General features: G+C 41.2%; 1 protein-coding gene across 1 annotated transcript; it reads left to right on the top strand.

The window, feature by feature from the left end:
- The first annotated feature begins 8296 nt into the window (after positions 1 to 8296).
- LOC139345303 (sterile alpha motif domain-containing protein 3-like) lies at positions 8297 to 11723 on the top strand. The gene is made up of 4 exons (XM_070983905.1): positions 8297 to 8507; positions 8922 to 9917; positions 10422 to 10529; positions 10927 to 11723. Exons 1-4 carry the CDS (start codon positions 8505 to 8507, stop codon positions 10939 to 10941), a joined length of 1122 nt encoding a protein of 373 aa, XP_070840006.1. The 5' UTR covers positions 8297 to 8504; the 3' UTR covers positions 10942 to 11723.
- The last annotated feature ends 11205 nt before the right edge of the window (positions 11724 to 22928 follow it).

Raw genomic sequence — 22928 nt, 5'->3', positions numbered from 1 at the left:
CTAGATTTGATATTGTTAGAAATAAATGTAGTCATATTGATCTGTCTCTGGCGTCTTCAAACTTAGCCAGAATTGGAGAATGGGATGTGATTGACATATACACACTGGGTAGTGATCACTTTCCAATTCTATGTAAATTTGGGCAAAAATTGAAAATAGAAATGGAGGAGAGTGTGGCCAGATATAAATTCTCTCTTGCTAAATGGGATGAATTTCAGGGAGAAGCCACAAATTTACTAGAAGAAGTTGACTCAGAGGGCTCCATTGATGACTGGAATGAATCCCTCGGTTTGATGATTCACAAGGCTGCTCTCTTCTCAATTCCTGTGAGGCAGAATCTCAAACCTCACAAGCTGGTGCCATGGTGGAATCAAGAATGTAATATTGCTGTCAGGAATAGAAACAAAGCTTATAGAAAATTAAGAAAATATCCAATGTTGTGCTACGCAGTTGAGTATAAGAGGTTAAGAGCGGTGGCAAGGAGAGTAATTAAGAATGCAAAAAAGCACAGTTGGCGGAGGTTTTGTGAAACCTTGGGACCAGAGACTCCTGTTAGACATCTGTGGACAGCAGTACGCAAAATGTCTGGACTTTATAAAAAAAGCTCAATCCCAGTCTTACAGAAGGGAGAGGTGGAGGCAGTCTCCAATCAAGAAAAAGCTGACATGTTTGTGGATGTTTTTCAAGCAGTCCACAGCTCAAAGAATAAAGGAACTGAAAAAGGTTGTAAAAGGGCAGAATTGATGTCAATCAATCAGTGGAAGTTGGAAAACAATTTAGAGAATGACAACCCAATTAATTTGTTTTTTAATGTGAAGGAATTCAGGGAAGCCATAAGATCATGAGCTAATACCACTCCTGGGAGAGATGGGCTATCATATGAAATGTTTAAACATCTGGATTATTGGGTTCTTGATGAAATATTGTCTTTATTCAATTTTGTATGGGCAGAGGGATATCTACCAGCTGAATGGAAACATGCAGTTATAATTCCTATTCTCAAGCCAGGCAAGGATGCGTCAGATCCTGGTTCTTATTGGCCAATAGCTTTAACATCAGTGCTCTGTAAAATTATGGAACGAATGGTAACTAATAGGTTAGTGTACTTTCTAGAAAGCAAAGGGATTTTTGTCACATATCAGAATGGGTTTAGAAATGGGAGATCAACTATGGAGTCTGTGGCAGTTTTAGATCACGACATTAAAAAAGCATTTAATAATAAAGAGGTAGTTGTGAGTGTATTTTTGGATATTGAGAAAGCGTATGATTCCTTATGGAAGGAAGGGCTTTTGATTAAAATCTATGACCTGGGAGTGAGAGGACGAATGTTCAATTGGATTAAGGATTTTTTAATGAAAAGAACTATTCAAGTGCGAGTGGGGGGAAAAATTTCAAAGACTGTTGGAATAGATAATGGTACACCACAAGGAAGTGTAATCAGTCCTGTTTTATTTAATATAATGATAAATGATATATTTATGAATATTGGGAGAGGATTTGGACAGTCTCTATTTGCAGATGACGGTGCCATTTGGAAGAGAGGAAGGAATGTGGAGTTCACTGTAAAACAAGTCCAAAGAGCCTTAGATTTAGTGGAGGACTGGGCAGACAAATGGGGCTTTAGTCTCACCCACAAAATCCAAATATATGATTTTTGGTTTTAAACGGAAGCCTCCAAGCATTGGTTATCCATGCATGGGTCCCCATTAGAGAGGGTTAAAAACTTCAAGTTCTTAGGCCTTTGGTTTGATGAACGCATGACTTGGACAGTTCATATCACAAGAATGTTAACAAAATGTGAAAAAGTGATAAATGTCATGAGAAGCTTAGCAGGGTGTGACTGGGGGGCAGAGAGAGGGTCCATGCAGTTGATTTATCAAGCAATGATAAGATCTGTCCTTGACTACGGCTGTTTTGTTTATGGATCAGCTGCTAAGTCTGTGCTTAGCAAGTTAGATGTCCTGCAGGCCAAGGCATTAAGGCTGTGTTGTGGAGCCTTTAAACCTTCTCCTGTCCCTGCGCTGCTTTTGGAAATGGGGGAAATGCCCTTGCGGTTAAGGCGCACAAAACTGGGGCTGCAGTATTGGGCAAAAGTAAATGACTTCCCTCAATCCTTCCCTGCTAGATGTTTGTTGCAAGAGTTCTTTGATTTTGGTTGCAGAGACCGGCATAGGACTTTCCTTGATGATATTAGTAAGTATGCCAAAACACAGGGATTAGGACAAGACGGTATAGCAATATGTTTGAGCTGGTCACCTGTGCCACCTTGGCTATTTCAAGAGGTGGATATCAACTTGACATTCCTAAATCAAAAATCAAATGAAGGCATAGGCCTTAAAGTAGACCATCTACTGAACATAGAGGAAAGAAATTATCTTAAAATTTTTACTGATGGATCTGTGGATCCTGAGAGCGGTATGGCAGGATTTGGAGTATTTGTGGATATGGATTTAACAAAAGAATCACTAATAAGAGCTCTGTGTTCACTGCAGAATTATTAGCAATCCTGTGGGCATTGTGGTGGTTAGAGGATTTAAACATGTCCAGAGTACTGATATGCTCTGATTCGGTAGCCGCTCTCATGGCGTTGAGGGGTGGCAAATCAATCACTCGCCCTGAGATAGTAATTGAAATTCTTCTGTTCTATTCAGAGCTGGGAAGGCTGGGTGTGAGGTCAAGTTTTGCTGGGTTCCTGGGCATGCAGGGATACAAGGAAATGAGATAGCAGACCTATTAGCAAAAGCAACCCTCAAGAAAGGAGAGATTGATGTGAAGAATTCTATGGGAAGAGTTGAAATGAGAGCGAAAATTAAAGAGTGTGTGGAGAATGAATGGCAAAGAGAATGGGAAGGAGAAAGCAAGGGAAGACACTATTTCTCTTTTCACCCCAAAATTAAAAAAGTAATTTATTGTCAAGGAAATCGGAAAGACTCTGTTAAAATGTGTAGATTAAGATTGGGGCACTGTGGATTAAACAGCGACTTGTACATAATTGGGAAACATAGTACTGGGCTATGTGAGTGTGGACACCCTGAGACTGTGAAACATATTTTGCTTGAATGTAGTCTCTATTGTGCTGAGAGGAGAGATTTATTTAAATCCTTAACAGATTTGGGATTAGTTTCATTTTCTGTTAGAACGTTATTTGGCTTCCATAACAATCATCAGCAGATTGAGACAACAATTTTACAGTTCCTGCGTGATACAAGATTGTACGGGAGAATATGAAATAAGACTGTGATTCACGGACTAACCTGTGGAGGGCAGTAATACGCCTTGGAGCGTCGAAACTGCCAAGAAACAAAAGAAGAATAAGAATAAGAAGAAGAAGAAGAAGAAGAAGAAGAAGAAGAAGAAGAAGAACAAAAAAAACTTCGCTGGCTGTGCATCGTCGACGTGTCCAACAGGCAATCAGTGTTTAAATTGCAAGTAAATTAATCTGGAAACAATAACGCGTTAAAAAATACGATCAATCGCGTCATGTGACTCAGGTAGAGTCTGTCTTTGTATACAGTCTGTGATCTGTCGCCACTGGAGTTGTCACCCGTCCGCTTAAATTTGAGGATTAAATAGCGCGTCCCGTTTTGAATCAGTGCAGCACGGGGTTTGTCTTGTATTTCCATCTTGAATGCAGCTTCATCCCACTCCCTGCCCGGTGAAGAGCCGTTCGACTCTGTGATCGGGTAAAACTCGCTGCAGTCAGTGGTTTGATCACACGAGAGTGGAAAACACTGTTAAACTCTTAGTTTGTCAGTGTCAGTGACAATCAGACTAGTTGTAACTCCGCAAGTGTTTACCATGACAGACGGTGGCCTGTCAGATGTACGGCAGCTTCAGGGGGACAATATTCTCCATTCACAACGAAGTGACCATAGACTGTATGGATGTGACTTGTTTATGAAAGCTGAGGTGTGCAGACGGATACATAGGTATTTATTTAATACACTAATCAAAATGTAGAGCTACTGTGAAAAAATAAACATCTGTGATGTGTTATTTTTCACCAATCTGTAAAATTGCATCCTTAAATTATAATGGATTAACTGTATTGCATCCTTCAACACTATATAAGACAGAATAGAAGAAAATACAAGTAATATTAGTATATATAATATGTAGTATTTTAACTGCGATTAATCGCAATTAATCACAGAATAGTATTGCGATTAATTGAGTTAATTTTTTTTAATCGTTTGACAGCCCTATGATTTATATAAGTGATTATTTTCTCTTTAGACTCTTCACCAATTCACTGGTGGCACAATTTAATATGAAGGGCAAGTGGAAGAGGGGCAAAAAAGCCTTGGAAAAAACAAATATTTACACAGCCATACAAGGTAAGCCTTTGCTTGTTTCTAAGTGGACTTGATTGGACAAAAATTAACTTCCCTGTTAACATTTAAAATACAATGCCATCTCTCTACAATGGCTGATGGTTGTGTATTAATACAGAATTGGTAGTGGATGCATAGCAGAAGCAACACACTTTTGCTTACAGATGTGCAGATTTGGTGTATGAATGCAGTTTGTCTGTGCATATTTCTTATCATTTGTCTTTTTCTACTTGTGCAGATGGAGTAATGAAGTTTGATAGTGATGCAACTCAGGAACTCATAAGGCAACATGCTGCTGACCATTTGAAGCATGCACCCCAAAGAATTGAAAGGGGGGCCTCCCGGTCACCCAGGGCTGATTCATGTTCTATGTTTGTATTTTTGCAATAGCATTTAAAGCGTGTTGTGGAAATGTTAAAGGATTGGAGAGGCGGGCTTCCCGGCTTTCATGTTCTGCTATGTTTGTATCTTTGCAATAGCATTTAAAGTGTGTTGTGCAAATGTTAAAGGATTGGAGGGGCGGATATCCCGGTCACCCAAGGCTGATTCATGTTCTGTGTTTATATCTTTGCAATACTACTTAAAGTATGCTGTGAAAATGTTTGCATATTTTTACTATAAAAATTGTAAAAAAAAAAAAAAAAAAAAAAAAAAAAGGTCAGGATTGGATTGTGATTTATTGTTAACCTGACTGTAGTCTTAAGTCCACAAGGTAGGAAACAGTTTCCTGTACCTGTTAATTTTACTGTACCTTGATTTGGCTTGTCAGCAGGTTTTAACTGGATGCCTTTATGCATTTCCAGTTACCATCTGCTGGTGATAGATTCAAATTAAGCAAAAGGAAAATAACCTAGAACAGTATGCCACCTTCTACAATGGGACTACAGTTATGCATAGAAACTAGAAGCAGCACAGTATAAAATCAATGTCTAAAATGAGTAATAATTTGACGTAGAAAAGACGTCCACAAGGACCACATTTGGACGTAAAAAAGACGTCCCCCAAAGACCACATTAAGACTAGGAATAGCTCCCATATGGATGTACTACGGACGTCACAAATCGACGTCTAAAAAAGACGTCGTCTGGAGTAACGTTCTGCACCTTCAGATGACCCGAATTAGACGTCCAAAAATAACTTTAAAAAGACGTTGTATGGACGCCCCTTTGCGCAGTGATAATCGAATAGTACTTTTGCTTGAAATGCACATACCTACTTATTAATGTTTAACGTTACGTCAGACTGAGTTAAATAAATCACCATGCTACTGTGATTTAAGTATTAAAATAATAAGATGTAGGGTAATTCATATCAGATTTAATATCATCATAATAGCGTAGTGGCAGGAAAGACCAATTCACCTGTAGCCTGTCAATTATTGTGTTGGTCATACTATACCTAGACTCATAAGTTACTGTGTATCTGTGGATTCAAAAAAGTTTAAGTTAAATTTTTAATTTTGAACTTCCATTCCTCATCCTGGTTATACTGAATCACGGTGTTTGAAAACATTGAAATGCATGTATTTGGCTCAATTTTATACTGATTGCTGACTTATGTGACTGTCCTGGTTGGTTGAGTAGTCTCCCTAATTACTAAGTTAATTGAAATTCATCTTCACAACAGCAAAATGTATTAAAAATTAAACACTGTTAGACCATTAGTGCTTTGAAATCACATCTTTCAAGATTGCACAGGACTGTCCAAAGGCAGGAGAACTTAACATTTCAGTGCTGGTTGTGTGAATACAAGGACATTTGCTGTAAAAAGAAAGTATTAATTCATTTGCATAATCACCTTAGACGCAGAGAGATAGTGTGTTGCCCATTTGTAGGGTGCAGCTTTAAAACCAACCGCCTTAATAGTTTTACTGGACATACATCACGGACTCATAAAAACCATAATCTCAGAGATTTTTTGACACCAGTCAGGGTTGTTAGCGATTTTCAGTCTAATGACACAGACCAGCCATGTAATGTTGATCCTGAAGCTGGAGTTTCATTGAAAAGTAGTCCTAGATTAGATTCCACAGAAAAACTTCAACCTGATTGTGTTCACAATGTTGACTCTGAAATACATGAGCACAGATTAGCTCCCCTTTTTCTTCGCATGCAATGTCTGCTACATTTGTCGAAACATGCAATGCAGGCAATTATAGATGAATTTAATGATGTTTTGTCCCTTTCCAAGTTTCATACAACTGAAATTCTCAAGGAGGTATTTGCGAAACATAATATTGAAGTTGAGGAAGAAGTTATTCAAGAGATAAGTAACATTGTGTTCGAAAAAAATCCAGTACTTGTTACCACATCAGAAAAAGGTACATTATCAACAGATTATTGGAGAAACATATATTTCAGGGAGCATTTCTCCATCATTGAACCAACTGAGTTATTGTACGACCGGACTTCAAGAAAAGCCTTTGTTTATGTTTCTGTGAATCAGGAACTTTTATTGAACAGAGCAGAGTTTCTTGAGAAAATTGTTTTCAGTGAAGAGTCTATTCCTAGTCTATTCTATTCTTTAAGCAAAATTTTGGAGAACAGGAGCTGCATATTGCATTATGTCTATACACAGACGATTTTGAGTTGTGTAACCCGTTAGGCACGTCAAAGAAAATTCGTAAAATAACAGCTGTTTACTGGTTTATTCTTAATTTACCCTCAAAGTTTCGTTCCACTTTACACTCAATTCATCTACTACTTCTTGGAAAGACTTGTGATGTTAAGCAGTTTGGTTTTGAAAAGTTTTTCAGTCCTTTAATTAAGGATTTAAAGTCACTGGAACAAACAGAGGTCTTTGTGCAAACTCTTAACAACTACATAAAAGGTTCAGTATTTTGTATCTGTGCAGACAATTTAGGAGCTCATGCACTTGCCGGCTTTCAGGAGAATTTCAATGTAAAGAATTTTTGTAGATTTTGTTTAACAAATGGGGGTGAAATAGCAACTACTGCAATTTCTGATTTTCAGCTACGCTCCAGAGAACAGCATGATGCATGTCTGCTAAAACTTTGTCTTGAAAATGTTCCACATGTAAATGGTGTTAAAAATGAATGTGTTTTAAGTAAGCATCTGTCATATTTTCACCCTGTCACTGGCTTCCCCCCAGACATATTGCATGATTTTTTTTGAAGGTGTTTTACCTGTTGAACTGTCTTTATGCCTGAAAAACTTTATTTCAAAAGGTTATATTACTTTGGACAGACTGAATAGCCTAATCAATTCATTTCCGTACAAATATTCTGACAGGGTGAATAAACAAAAGGCAATTTCTAAAGCAAATCTTGAAAAGGGCAGCATAGGTGGCAATGGCCACGAAAATTGGACTTTATTATGATTACTCCCTCTTCTCATCGGAGAGTGTGCCAGAACAAGAACCTGCATGGGAAATACTGATGGACCTCAAAGAAATAGTTGAAATTGTTGTCTCACCTGTTTTTTCAGAGGAAATATTGCACTACCTGGAGATCAAGTTGTCTGATCACAGAAGCCTGCTCACAGACACTTTTCCTGATTTTATTTTGCGCCCAAAGCACCACTTTGCTGACCATTATCCTTACCTTCTACGCTGTTTTGGTCCATTGGTGGAATTATGGATGATGAGGTTTGAATCCAAACACAAACGCTTCTTCAAGAAGACCATGCATGATGTTCAAAACTTTAAAAATGTATTCCTCATGCTGTCCTTAAAACACCAACAGATGATGGCATGCCAGTTTGATAGCCAGAGTCTTTTCAAGCCAATGTTACATGTGGAGAAAGTAACTGACATCAAAATATCTTCTTTGGATGCTGACCTGTGCACAGTGATTATAAGAAAGTATCCACATCTTGAAACTGTGTCCCTTTCAAAAGACATTTATTTTCATGGGACCCAATATGTGGAGGGTATGATTCTGTCATCTGGACACTGCAGTGGTCTGCCAGAATTCTACAAAATCGTGACCATAGTGGTTAACCCTGAAAAAGTAGCCTCTGTTCGCAAAAAGCTCACATCTTGGTACCTTGAACATTTTAGGTCTTTTGAGCTTGTGGAGAGCATCTACGCAGACATTGAAATTTTTGATCCTCAGGCTCTCAACCACTATCATCCATTGGTTGCGTACACAGTGGGAGGGAAGGTGCTGGTGACTCCAAAAGTGTGCCTGCTCCATTGAAGTGACACAGAATGGCAAGTGAACCCTGATTAAATGTTGCTCTAACTCACTCTCATTCTGACCCTTTCTCCCATTCAAGCAAGATGCAGTCTGTCATATTATTTTGATATTTTTTTCTGTTTTACTTACTGAGTTGATTTCCTGATTTGCTTCACTTGTGTCTTGTTTCATTTACCAGTGTCCTGTTTGCAACCCCCCTCCCCCCTGCGTGCGTGCGTGTTTTCTGGACCAGCTTGCTCTGCTTATGGACATTGCTCTTTGTGTTAATATTTGATCTGCTTACGACATATACATTTATAATAATAGATTGCAGGTAGAACTAACACCGTCTAAGACCTTGCTACATTGTTTATAAATTTAACTTATCTTGTTTTATACCCTTTGCAACTTAACTCTTCTGTGTTTTATCCTTGTTTCTTGTGACACAGGCTGAAATGCTGCTGCTAGTAAAAATCTCACCACGAATGTCCCGTAAAGTGGCGATACCTGAGGTACCTGAATCAGTTGAAGAGTTGCAAAACATTCTTAAGGAAAAACTTGAACTTCAAGGTAGCTTCAGGCTACAATATGAGGACTCAGACTTTAATAATGCTCTGTGTAATTTGATTGACATCCATGATTTGCCACCTGAGCGTGCTATATTGCACATTCTTTGGGATGAGACATCTCCACTTGTTCAGCAAGAGTCAGACTCTGTTGGTTCTGAGTCTTCCCTGGACACAGCCAGTTTATTCAGCAGAGAGTCACTCCAGAGTCCCTCAGCTTTCATCAGGAACCATCTGCGAAGTGTCTCAGAGTGGCCTTCACTTTTTTCCACCCCGTCCTTCTCCTACGATGTGGAGTTGAAGTTGCACAAAGGCAATGAGGCATATGAACAAACCAAGAAAGGTATCACCTTAACAGACATGAGGATAGACATTTTGGACAAGATTGCTCAAGCAGTTTTTGAAGTGAAAGTCTATCCTGATCAAGACCAGATTGAGTCAGTTGTTTCTGCTCTCATCAGTAGACACCCCTGCCTTCGAGAACCAGGCAGTGAAACAGGGTATGACGGATGGAAAACAAGCATAAAATACAAACTTGGCAATTACAGGTCCAACCTGCATCAGGCAGGCTGTACTGAGGTTAGCATTAACCAGAAAAAGAGGGGCAGTGAAGATGATGGTACAAGTCCTTCTCTGAAGAGAGCAAAGAGAGGTGAGATTAACCATGTCCCTGACCATCCAGAAAACTACAATGATGACTCACTGGAAGATGAAAGACTGGTTCTGGTTGAGGAGTTCAAGAAGAAGAATAAGAATGTTGCCCTCATCAGACAAAAGATGGAGGTGAGTTTCTCCCTGAGGTGCAGGGAGATCGTGGAGTTGCAGCCTATTGTCTCAGAGGTTCTGGAACGTTGGCCTGCTCTGTTTTGTGAGGCAGAGGTAAGCAGTGAGTAAGTGAACTAAGAATATATTATGTTGTGTTTATGTTTAGTCTTTTCTGACAGTGTGTTAATCACAATGCCCATTTTAACACGAAGATAAAATTTAAATTGTTTTGACTTTTTAATGATCAATAAAAATTGATCAAATTTTATGTCTTTGATCAATGATCAATGATCAAAGACATAAAATTACTCAGATATAGTGACTTTTTCCTCATTAAACAAAGGGTATCTTAATCTTTAAAAAAAGATTTTGCCCTGTGGGGAGCCTTTTCATGATGTTGTCAGACACTGATAATGATATTTGCCCATCAGTGACACAAAAAGCACTGTCAGTGGACACACTTTGACAGTGAGCAATCATAGGGCCCAAGTTGAAAAAATGCCAAATTACCATTTAAAAAGGAGTAAACCTTTGACATGCAATTGACAGGATATTTTTGGATATGGAAGAGGACATCTGCCTGCATGCTTACTCTATTTCTTGTAATGTTTCATGCAGCTCTTGTTTCAGACATCTGACATCACTGCACATCGTCAAACTGCAGCTTTAAAGGGCCTTCCCTTGTATCTCCGTGACAGTCAGGAGAAGCTCTTCAGGAACTGTCTTGTGAGTTGTTATAATGAACAGAAATTGTAAATTAAGTTATTATACTTCATTTACATATAGTGCTGTACTTAACGTTGACTTCAGCCATTACCTCTCTGTCCTACTTGTTCCCCAACAATGTGTCTTATAGTTGTACTGTCCTGGCTATGACTTAATATATTAATGTCATTTGATGTGTGTATGGGGGTTCAATTCTTGATTGTGGGGTATGGGGTGGAAATAGTTAATATGTTAAGCTCATAATTAATTCTATTTTGAAAAAAAATGTTTATTTAATAATGTGGAGATATTTTAGAGTTGGAGCTTATTCTGATTCACAGTATTTTGATGACTAATGTCTTGCAATCCATGTGCTGGTCTTTTCCTGTCTGTTAACACCTGTCTGTTGTTGACCCAGAAGTGGAGCAGATGAAGGGCCTCACTGTGGGTATCCTCACTGTGCTGGAGGATGATGACAGCAGAGTGCCTCAAAGTGTCGTGAGTGTTGCTGTTGTTGTGGAAGAAGGGATTGTCCTTCAAGATCTCCCTGACCTGCCACCTGCTTTTGCTTACCTCTTTGGACTGATCTATGCTTTAAACCTCAAGTACCCAAAGGATCTCAGGTACACATTTGAAACTGTTCAGAAGGTTTTCATGGAACTTGGTACAGACCTCTCTGCAAGGGTCAGATCTCTCAAAAACAAACTCCTTCAGTGAATCCACAAGTTCTGGAGTTGTTGACCTCTAAAAGTTCCCTTCTGTCCAGCCAACACTGTGTTTTATGCTTTAGATTCATAGTTGTGTACCACACAGGTTCTGTATGGTCTTATATACATGACTTATGCTTGATATTTTGAGACCAGAAGTTATTGCACTCAGTAGATTTAGATTCATACTTGTGTATCATATGTGTTCTGTATGGTCTTGTACAAATGACTTATGCTTGATATTTTGAGACCAGAAGTTATGGCACTTGGTAACCTTGTTAACAAATTTATTGGATTCATAGTTGTGTATCATACTGATTCTCTATGGTCTTGTATACATGACTCGTGTTTGATCTTTTATTCAATCTCAAAGTTTAAAAGTAGACAATGTAGCACAAGTAAACAGCTACTACTGGGACACTTGGGTCTCATTAGTTTGCATGTACTTGGCCCTGTTGGAAGGGTTTTGATGCTGGTACAGTTTAAATAAAACAAATGTTCTGAATGTATATGTTGCATCTGTAATTATTTATACATTTGATTATACATTATTGGTTCTAAATTACACATTTGAGCTACATTTTAAACTATTGCAGTGTGCAAGTTTAAATTCATCTTGAATTATTCTTCTATATACTAACTTAACCCAATTTAAGTGCATTCTGTATAGGAACTTACATTAGGGTCATTACAATGTAAAATTATAAGTTAGTACAATTTACAGGACAGTTATTAGAAGTAAGGATGAAGTGTTATTACAATGTAAAATATTAAGTTAGAATTTAGGAGAGTAAGCACAAATAAAAATTAAAAGTTATTGCTATGCAAAATTATAAGTGAGTCCAACTTCAGGGAAAGTTAGCTGAAGTAAGGATTAAAAGCTATTACAATGTAAAATTATAAGTGAGTCCAACTTAGGGGAAAGTTAGCTGAAGTAAGGATTAAAAGTTATTACAATGTAAAATTATAAGTGAGTCCAATTTAGGGGAAAGTTAGCTGAAGTAAGGATTAAAAGTTATTACAACATAAAACAGAACTTACTGTTGAGTTGATAAAAATCAAAATTCAGAGTTGAACTCAGAAGCAAAACTTAAAATATTTAGTTTAATTGTCCAACTTAAAATTTTATTGAAGTTTGATGCCTTGAAATTTTGAGTTGACCCCACTTTTCTTTTTTTGCAGTGCAGTTATTAAAATTCTGTTATAAGAGATGTTTATGATCGATAAAAGTTCTGAAAATTCACTGATAAAAGCAGTTGAATGATGGGGTGGTCTATAAACAGTGATGCAGAGAACAGGAGGACTGCTAAAAACAAAGGCGTGATGCTCAAAAGATGAGTAACTGTTAAAATACACTTCCTTTGACAATAAAATATTATTAAAAATTGATGCAGTCCCGCCTCCTCTCTTGCCTCCCCTGGTGGATAATAAAAAGTTAAAATTTGGTGGGCAAGCCAATTGATGAAAGCTTGATGATACAACAATGCATTCATAATTTGACACTTTAACTCTAGATAAAATACATTTTAATGAGAAGAAATTGTCATCTGTTTACAGCAAACATATCCTTTTAAATATCTCAAATAACAATGCTAGCATGCAGAACAAAACAACCTTACTCTGATCATTTTGTCTTTTTGTTACATTGAGGTTGGACGAACCAGCAGCCTTCCACCGCTTCAGCCATCCAGCCCTCCACTAGCACTGCCATCCACTCCTCCACTGCCAGTGCTACCGCCATCCACCCCTCGACCTCTGTCGTCCAGCCCGTCACTGCCGTCCACTCCTCCACTGCCACTGCCATACACCCCTTGACCTCTGTCGTCCAGCCTGTCACTGCCGTCCACACCTTGACCACCTCTGTCATCCTGCCCTCCACTTCCTCTGTCATCCAGCCTCCGCTGCCATCCTCCCCTCCTGCCGTCAAACCTTCCACCAAAAAGGACCAGGGTATGTTGTAGTAACATCTTTAAATAGTGTCTGTATCCAATCAGCAGTGTAGTTGTTTTCTGTGGGAATGCCAACTGATGACATTAATATTGTGGTAAAAGATTCTGTTGCTGTACAGGCTGCAATGACAAAATTTTCTCACATGTAAGGGAATATCATGTCAAAATGACACAGTTTTGGTTTGATATCACACTGCACATACCATGAGCTTCGATGGAATGATCACCTATTAGATTATTTGACATCAGAATTTTTAATAATAATAGCAGTATTAATATTATAATAACAGCTCTTCACAGACAGTTTTCTTTATTCTCAACAGGTTTACCTCCAAAGAAGAAAACAAAGAAGAGCAACAATGAAGATTCACCTGGAGGTTATTTGGTCATCCTTTATTTACACTCCCCCCATTTCAAATAGGACAGTATACATATTTAATGGTTCTTCTACATTGCGATATGACATCAATCAATCAATCAATCAATCAATCAATCAATCAATCAATCAATCAATCAATCAATCAATCAATCAATCAAGCTTTATTGATACATTACCTTTCATAGAGATCAAATGCAGGTCAATGTGCATAACAGTGATATAAAAACAAGAACATAATATAGTTGCAACACAGTGATAACAAAGATGGACTTAGAAAAAGAGACTAGCAAACCCATATAGTTAAAAATAAATGTTATAACAACAATAAGACTTGAAATAAAAATAATTCCAAGCATCAAAAATTATAGTTAAAAACAAAGATAACTTAAGATAGTGATGAAATAGTTCAATAAAATATAGAGTTATTATCGCACATTATAAAAAATGTATTTAAAAAACCCTACATCAAAATGTTGATTGATTAATTGATGTTTAGTTTTCATTTAAAAGTATGGATATTCTCAATCCCATGCACACTTTTCCACTGTTTCAGAGCATAATGGCTCAATGAAGTACCACCACCAATTTTCTGTTCTGATCGATGAAGCTAAAAGAGAGAAGCATAGGGGCTGTCCTAGTTTGTAAACTAAATGTGTCTCTGTGAGGCAGTCCGGTGCAAGGCTGTGCAGTGCCTTAAAAACTAATATAATAATTGTAAAATCAGTAAGATAAGTCACAGATAAAGAGATAAAGATTTTTAATTTCTGTAATGCGTGCCTTTCTCGTCTTCTAGTCTATGTTGGCACCAGTATTTCTGCATTTTTAATCAACTGCAGTTTATTGTATTCTTTGGAAGACCAAAAACGAGAAGATTACAATAATCCAACATGCTTACGATAAAATTTGCATTAATCTCTCTGTGTTGCGCAGTGTTGAGCAAAAGCTGTTGTCTTGAATGATAATTTTCTTTCTGTGCATCCCTTGCAGTTCTATAAAAAAGTTTAAAAAATGTAAGTGTACAGTTTTTGCTCTTTCACAATGCAGCCATATGGTCAGGGGAAAGGACTAGTCTTACCTGGTGAAATGAGTCATAAAGACCAAAATGCAGAAGATTATCTTTTGTCATTATTTGAAGTAGAAATGTAATGTAAATATATACCTTTATTACGGATGTATTTTGTTTTATTGCTTATGGTAGTAAACATTTTTTAAATATTTCTCAGGGGAACCAAATGGAGTTGGTGGAGTGGGAGCCCTGTTCCATGTGGTATGTATAATTTCTCTTTTTTTTTTTTTATTAAGAAATTGTTTTTATTATGCATACGGAAGTTGTAAGGCATTTTTTGGTAAATGCTTTTGTGGTATTTATAATAACCTATTTTAAATGGCAAGCATAAACAGAGAGTACATATAAATACCTCAGTCAAACTATTACCATATGAAGGTAATTTACAGTAATCATATAACTGTGTGCATGTCAACATAGTGAGTATGAGGTACAAACTGAAGCCCACTGTGGCTCATTGTCCTCTACCGTCATGTTGTCATTGAATCTTCTTTACATTTATTGCAGTTGAAAGACGTGGCCTCTACAGTGGGTGGCAAAGGAGAACACCAAGACTGATAACACCTAGACATCTTCACTCACGCACACACACACACACACACACACACACACACACACACACACACACTAAAACTGTAAATTACAATTGAAAATAGTTTACTGTAATTGTGCGGGTGTTGTGGCCGTGGTTTTGGTGATCTGCTCTGACTCTGTTTTGTGTGTTTTTTCAGGGCTGGAACAAGGCAGGGGCAGGGCTGGTCTTTGCAGGGGTTGAGCAGCTCCTGACACACCTGTCACCTATCTCCCCTAATCAGGACTCTCCTTCTTAGGCATGCTTCTCTCACACTCTGATGCCAGATGGTCACATTGCTCATGCTTGTGTTTCTCGCCTCAGCATTGATCTCCAGGTTCCTGCCTTGTGTTCTCCAGCCATCTTGCCTTCGTGCACGCTGTGATTTTGTGAGTGTTTTCCTGCCTGTGTGCTAACCCGTTTCAGAGTTTTTTGTTCTAAGTGTCTGTCGAGTGGTTCTCCAGCACTTTTTGTTCTTTTGTTTGCCTGTGTGCTTTTTCCCTCAGCGGAGCTTTTGTTTCCCACCAGTGACTGTCGAGTTCTCTCCAGCACCTGAGTTTCATCCTACCTGTGAGTTTTTCCCCGAGTGGAGATTTTTGTTTTTTTGTGGTGGCTATCGAGTTTTCTCCAGCGTTTATTTTTTGGACTTTTGCCTGTGTGCTTTCCCTTAACGGAGTTTTGTGTTTTTCATTAGAAGCTGTCGAGTGTCCTCCAGCAGAGACTGACTTCTCCGTTCCCGTTATATCGGCTCCCTCAGTTGTTACTTCTTTTGTTGTTACTTTTTCGAAATAAACTGTGATTACCGTCTCTGCATCTGAGTCCTACTTCCAGAGTCCGTAACAGTGGGCTGCTGCCTAATCCAGCATAAGCAGGATTAGGCAGGAAAATGACGACAGTTCTCCAATAATAATTTAGTTTCACAGTTTCGAAGAAAAAGTAACAAATTACAGCTATATTAGACTTAATGCTATCAAATACTATAAAATACAATCGAGGGATGAATTCACAACAAGGGTATGATTTCATCTGAATCTATACAAATCAAAAGTGTGAGTGAGTGAATGAGTGAGTGGGGGGGGTGTCTAAGGTGAGTGTGGGTTGATTATATGAAAAGAGAATGAAACAGAACAATTCCTATTAAAATGTAACATAAACAAAGAATTGAGAACCAAGTTCAAAAATTAAACATAAACAGATGATTTTAATACCCTCTCTAATCAAGAAAAAAATGCAACATTTACTTGGAGAAAACAGCATCAGTGACATAGAAGCAGCAAGACCACATGTCTTGGTCGTAAAGTGCCGAAATAACGCCAACCACTTCGATGAATTCCTCTGCTTTACAGACCACATGCTCTGGGTCAGCAGGTCCTGCTTCCACGTACTCTGCAAGGTTTAAAATATCTGAAACCAACTCTCGTGAAAGCTGAAGGAGCTCTTCTGTAGCCGCCATGCTTAAAGACTTCAGTTGAAAGCAATCGATTCACTAGATCATCGTTAGTCCCGCCCACTGACTTTGATGGGTGAGTTTGACAGATAAAATAAATTCATGAAGCGCTGCAACAATATGACTTATATGATATGACAACAATATGACTCTTATGACTTCCGGCGCCGTACGAGCGGCAGCCTTTTACAGCAGCTCGCTAGACTCTTAGGAGTTTTTCTTATCTTCCTGTTTTTCTCGTGTCTTTTTTTTCTTCTTTTAGTTTAACCTGTTTTTAAATATCTGGCGCATCAGAGACGCTAAACACGACAACTCTGGCGCCACTTTGAGACCACCTTTACAACCCGTGCAACTTTCGCCGCGTCTGTGGGTCTGTGAGAGACAATGGCTCCCATTGTTTACAGTAGGGATCAGCTGCTGGCCCTGCGTAACACAGCTGTGCGGCCGGAGGAGCGACCTGATGTCCCCCGTGAGATAAGGAGGAGGATGCGGGGGTGCTGTGCAGGGATTAAACGTCGCAACAAGAGGAAAGCTTACAGACCGACTCTCCCGTCCATCATCATGGGGAACGTAAGAACTCTCCCCAACAAGATGGGTGAGCTGGCAGTGCTGACCCGACATGAACAGGATTACCGACGGTGCAGTTTGCTACTGTCCACAGAGACTTGGCTGGGAATGCACCCGAACTCCTCCCAGACTGGAGTTTTTGCTTCTACAGCCGCCCGAGCTGCTGCGCGCTTGGCCTGCCGGTACCCATCAGCTGCCTCAGGAGTCCTATGAGCCAACCAGGCCTGATAGGACTCCTTCTTCAGCTTGACAGCATCCCTTACTTCCGATGTCCACCACCGGGTTCGGGGGTTGCAATGTCTCCAACCTCCCTCGGGATCTGGTTGAAGCTCTCCCGGAGGTGGGAGTTGAAAACTTCCCTGACAGCGGGTTCCGCCAGACGTTCCCAACAGACCCTCACGGTACGTTTGGCTCTGCCAAGTCTGTCCCGCTTCTTCCCCTGCCGGCGAATCCAACTCGCCACCAGGTGGTGATCAGTTGACAGCTCAGCCCCTCTCTTTACCCGAGGGTCCAAGACATACCGCCGAAGGTCAGATGATACGACTACAAAGTCGATCATTGACCTCCAGCCTAGGGTGTCCTGGTGCCATGTGCACTGATGGACACCCTTATGCTTGAACATGGTGTTCGTTATGGACAAACTGTGACTAGCACAGAAATCCAATAACAGAACACCACTCGGGTTCAGATCGGGGAGGCCGTTCCTTCCAATCACACCCCTCCAGGTGTCACTGTTGCTGCCCACGTGAGCATTGAAGTCCCCCAGCAGAACAATGGAGTCCCCGGTTGGAGCACTTTCCAGTACCCCTCCCAGGGACTCCAAGAAGGCCGGGTACTCTACGCTACTGTTCGGCCCGTAGGCTGAAACAACAGTGAGAGACCTATCCCCAACCCGAAGGCGCAGGGAAGCGACCCTCTCGCTCAGCGGGGAGAACTCCAACACATGGCGGCTGAGCTGGGGGGCTATAAGCAAGCCCACACCAGCTCGCCGCCTCTCACCGCAGGCAACTCCAGAGTAGAAGAGAGTCCAGCCTCTCTCAAGGAGTTGGGTTCCCGAGCCCAGACTGTGCATGGAGGTGAGCCCGACTATCTCTAGCCGGTACCGCTCAACCTCCCGCACTAGCTCAGGCTCTTTCCCCCACAGTGAGGTGACATTCCATGTCCCCATAGCCAGAGTCGTTGTCCAGGGTTTGGGTCATGGGGGCCCCCGCCCACGACTGCTACCCATATCACATAGCACCGGCCCCTTCTGATCCTTCCTGCAGTTGGTGGGCCTACGGGAAGGCGGATCCACGTCGCTCCTTCGGGCTGTGCCCGGCCGGGTCCCGAACTCCAGGCACATCACTATCAAAGAGCAGCACTGCTGCCCGGACATTGAGCTGTTGGCTGTTAGTCTGAGGCCATATTATCTGCCGCGGGAGTTCTCACACGCCATAGTGGTGGCTGTGTATATTCCTCCCTCCGCTAACGCCGAAGCAGTCTGTGAAGTCATCAACTCTGTGATCAGCAGGCTGCAGACTAAGAAACCACAGGCCCTCTTACTGATCTCTGGGGATTTTAATCATGCCTCTCTCTCCTCCACTCTGCCGAAATTCATCCAGTATGTCACATGTGCCACCAGAGACAATAAAACACTGGACTTATTCTATGCCAACACCAAGGAGGCATACGAATCATCACCCCTCCCTCCTCTGGGAAGAGCTGATCACAACCTGGTTCATCTCCTGCCTGTCTACAAGCCCCTTGTTAACAGGCAACCAGCTGTGTCCTGCAGAGTGAAGAGGTGGTCTGAGGAGGCTGAAGAGGCTCTGACGGACTGCTTGGAGACAACCTTGTGGGATATATTCAGTGACTCACATGAGGAGGACATCGACAGTTTGACAGACAGCATCACGGACTACATAAACTTTTGTGTGGTGACCACTGTACCCACCAGGACTGTACGTTGTCACTCCAACAACAAACCCTGGATTAACATTAATGACATTAAGGCTCTTTTAAAGGAGAAGAAGAGGGCCTTCAAGTCAGGAAACAAAGAGGAGCTGAAAACTGTTCAGAGGGAGCTCAGAAGGAAAATCAGGGAGGGGAAGGATAGATACAGGAGGAGAATGGAGGAACAGCTGCAGGAGAACAACACCAGGGGAGTCTGGAGAGGCCTGAAAAACATTTCAGGCCACCAGAAGCCAAACTCTCAGGCAGCTGGGGATTCAAAGTGGGCAGATGAGCTGAACAGCTACTTCTGCAGGTTTGAGGAAACATCTGACCCTCCCCCAGCTGTACCAGCACTGCAGCAGCCCTCCTTTGTTCTGCCAGCACTCTGCCCAAGTACCCCAAGCTGAGAAATCAGCTGAGGAGGTTAAAGACCAGGAAGGCTGCAGGACCGGATGGCCTCAGTCCCAGACTCCTCAGATCCTGCTCTGATCAGCTGAACGGGATCATTGGACATCTGTTCAACCTGAGTCTGAGACTGGGAAAGGTGCCGCAACTCTGGAAGACGTCCTGCGTGGTACCTGTGCCAAAGACCCCACATCCCAAGTGTTAAGAATCATCTTATTTTGAAGATAGTTCATGTGGTTCCTCTTCCTGCCTCAAGTTCAGCGTTCTGACATGTTTACGATGGTATGGCAGTCACTGACGATGTAAGTAGGGTCCATATGGATGTAAATGAACGTGTACATGTGACTTGCTTTTTCCGATTACGTTGTGTTGCTCCTGGGGTGTACTTGCCCTCGTTAAAATGTCCGTTTTCACTTGTTAGCATGATCGCGAATTAGCATGTTTGAGCTAACTGAGTTGGAGTGAGTTGAGTGCATGGCGGTTAGCCTTCATACCACTTTAATTTGTATGTATATGTTACATGGTTAAAATCTGAAGCAGCATTCTTGAATATTAAGAGACTGACAGTGGGATAAATGAGTTTGTTGCGAAGTGATTGTTTAGCCTGCTGTATTTAATTTAGTAGTACATAGTAGTAATTAGTTCTTTATTTTGTAATGTATTTTCAGAAACTCCATTATATCAGCATTTATCGCTGCACAGTGGCACAGTAAACAGCGTGAATTCCACTGAAGACTCGTGTGCTTTCTGACCGAAGCCCTGCAGTGGTCAATTAGGCTAAAAATCAGCATCAGAGGTCATAATCCTCAACACCAAGGACCCTAGCTGCTACAGGCCGGTGGCACTAACATCGCACCTCATGAAGGCCCTGGAGCGGCTGGTCCTTACCCACCTGTGTCCCCTGGTGAGCTCGTCCATGGACCCGCTGCAGTTCGCGTACCAGCCTGGCATCGGAGTGGACGATGCCCTCATCTTCCTCCTCCATCGAGCCCTGTCTCACCTGGAGTTGCCGGGGAGCTCTGTTCGGGTCCTTTTCCTGGATCTCAGCAGTGCTTTCAACACCATCAGGCCAGCCATCCTGAAGAACAAGCTGGAGCTTTCAGGAGTGGACCAACACCTCACATGCTGGATAGTGGACTACCTTTCCAACCGCCCACAGTATGTGAGGACACGGGACTGTGTGTCAGGGACTGTCCTCTGCAGTGTGGGGGCCCCCCAGGGAACGGTGCTGGCACCGTTCCTCTTCACCCTCTACACAGCTGACTTTTCCCACCTGTCACCCACCTGCCACCTGCAGAAGTTCTCTGATGACTCTGCCATTGTCGGCCTCATCACAGATGGGGACGATAGGTCATACAGAGGACTCATTCAGGATTTTGTGGACCGGTGTCAGCAGAACCACCTGCTGATTAATGCAAATAAAACCAAGGAGCTGGTTGTGGACTTCCGCCGCCGCTGCCCGCACTCTCCCCCATCACCAGTGAACATCCTGGCAAGGGACATTGAGATGGCCACATCTTATAAGTACCTGGGTGTTCATCTGAACAACAAACTAGACTGGACTCATTACACCACTGCACTTTATAAAAAAGGACAGAGCAGACTCTATCTGCATAGGAGGCTGAGGTCTTTTGGGGTGCGGGGAACACTCCTGAAGACTTTCTATGACTCTGTTGTGGCCTCTGCCCTATTATACGGAGTAGTCTGCTGGGGGAGCAGCATCTCAGCAGCTGACAGGAAGAGGCTGGACAAACTCATCAAAAAGGCCAGCTCTGTCCTGGGATGGTCCTCTGGAACAGGTGGAGGAGGTGGGGGAGAGGAGAATGACAGCCAAGCTGTCCTCCACAACAGACAATGACTCCCACCCCCTCCAACACACACTCACTGCACTGAGGAGCTCCATCAGTGACAGGATGCTACATCCAAAGTGTATGAAGGAGCGGTATTGTGGGTCATTCCTTCCTGCAGCTGTCAGACTGTACAATAGAAACTGCTCCAAGTATTCAGTACAATAATATGTTTACAATCTGTGCAATAACCTGTGCAATAATGCAATAATGTGCAATAATCAGTGCATAACAATCTGTAAATACTATCTACAATTTCTTAGGATGATGTTAGTCTTTTATCCCACTCTTGTATACTTGTTTTGAATTTGCATTGCACTTGTTCTAATACTTTATACACTTTATTGATGCTGCTGTATATTGGAATTTCCCCTCGTGGGACTAATAAAGGAATACTGAATTGAACTGAATTGAATTGAATTGAATTAAACAAAGGTCCATGAAATAATTAAATAGTGAAATAATTAAATAAATAGTGAAATAATTATATATGTATTCATTTAATTCCCATTTTAATTAATTAATGAAACATTTAATGACACTTTTATTTATTTAATTCCCATTATAATTAATTAATGACACATTTAATCATTTAAAGATGTATTTATATATTTCAATGTGTCCCATTTGGTGCTCCATATCATTGTGCCTTCTTACAGCAATCCCAATGCCCATCATCTAGCTACATTGCTATGCTAATCTTTCCGAACACAGCTAGCTTTACACAGTTTTCCATGTGAATTTTGGATCTCTCATGCTTCTTGATCCGTTCGGAGAGGTGCTTTAAGTTAGTTAGTCCAGTCTTGGTCCAAGTCGAATCTCATTTGTCACTTCTGAAGAGGATACAGGGGAAACAGAAAAGTGCATAGACTGCACCACAACCTGCCAGCCACGTCTTATGGTTGAACCAGCTCTGACAAAAACTCCATTTGTGCAGTTTATCTTTCTCCTTGGTTTGCTGGTAAATGTTGATTTCAGGCTTGTCGGGTCCCAGCTCCTTAACGAGAAGTTTTTCCTCCGTCGTCTGTCTCGCAAAAGGGTACATTAATAATGATTTCACCAAATTTGGTGGAAGCTGCTCTTGAATTCCAGCTCTTACCGCCATCGCCATCATCTCTTTTCCTAGTTGCTGTATTTTTTTCCCCCGTAGGGCTGAGTATGGGAGTCCCACTACGAAAAAACCTATCGCTGGCTCCTCACGTAGCTCTAGCAATCCTAAACTTTCACATATTTTATGTAGCACTTTGGGCGACATTTCCAGCACCCTACAGGTGCACGCTATTGACATTGATTAAAAAAAAACGCAAAAAATATCTTTTCCCTCCACAGCTGGTGGGGCGGAGCCCCAGCGCCCCCTATGGGCCAGCCGCTGCTGCTAACCAGTTTTAAGAGCAACTCGGTCCGTGACCGACTGGTTCATCGTTAATAGCGTCCGTAGCTACCAGCGTAGCAACAACAAAAAACGTATTTTTCATACAATTTTGTTGAGAGGGCTGGTGCAGCAAGTAGTGCGCATGCCTCACAGCAAAAAGGTCACCGGTTCGATTCCC

The sequence above is a fragment of the Chaetodon trifascialis genome, chromosome 16 (genome assembly GCF_039877785.1).
Source record: "Chaetodon trifascialis isolate fChaTrf1 chromosome 16, fChaTrf1.hap1, whole genome shotgun sequence".
In the NCBI taxonomy this organism is placed as follows: Eukaryota; Metazoa; Chordata; class Actinopteri; order Chaetodontiformes; family Chaetodontidae; genus Chaetodon; species Chaetodon trifascialis.
This window is presented reverse-complemented; position numbering and strand designations above follow the sequence as displayed.

Excerpts from the sequence above, each read along its gene's own strand:
- LOC139345303 (XM_070983905.1), top strand. Across the intron at positions 9,918-10,421 it reads CTCTGTTTTGTGAGGCAGAG|CTCTTGTTTCAGACATCTGA; the intron begins GTAAGCAGTGAG and ends TGTTTCATGCAG.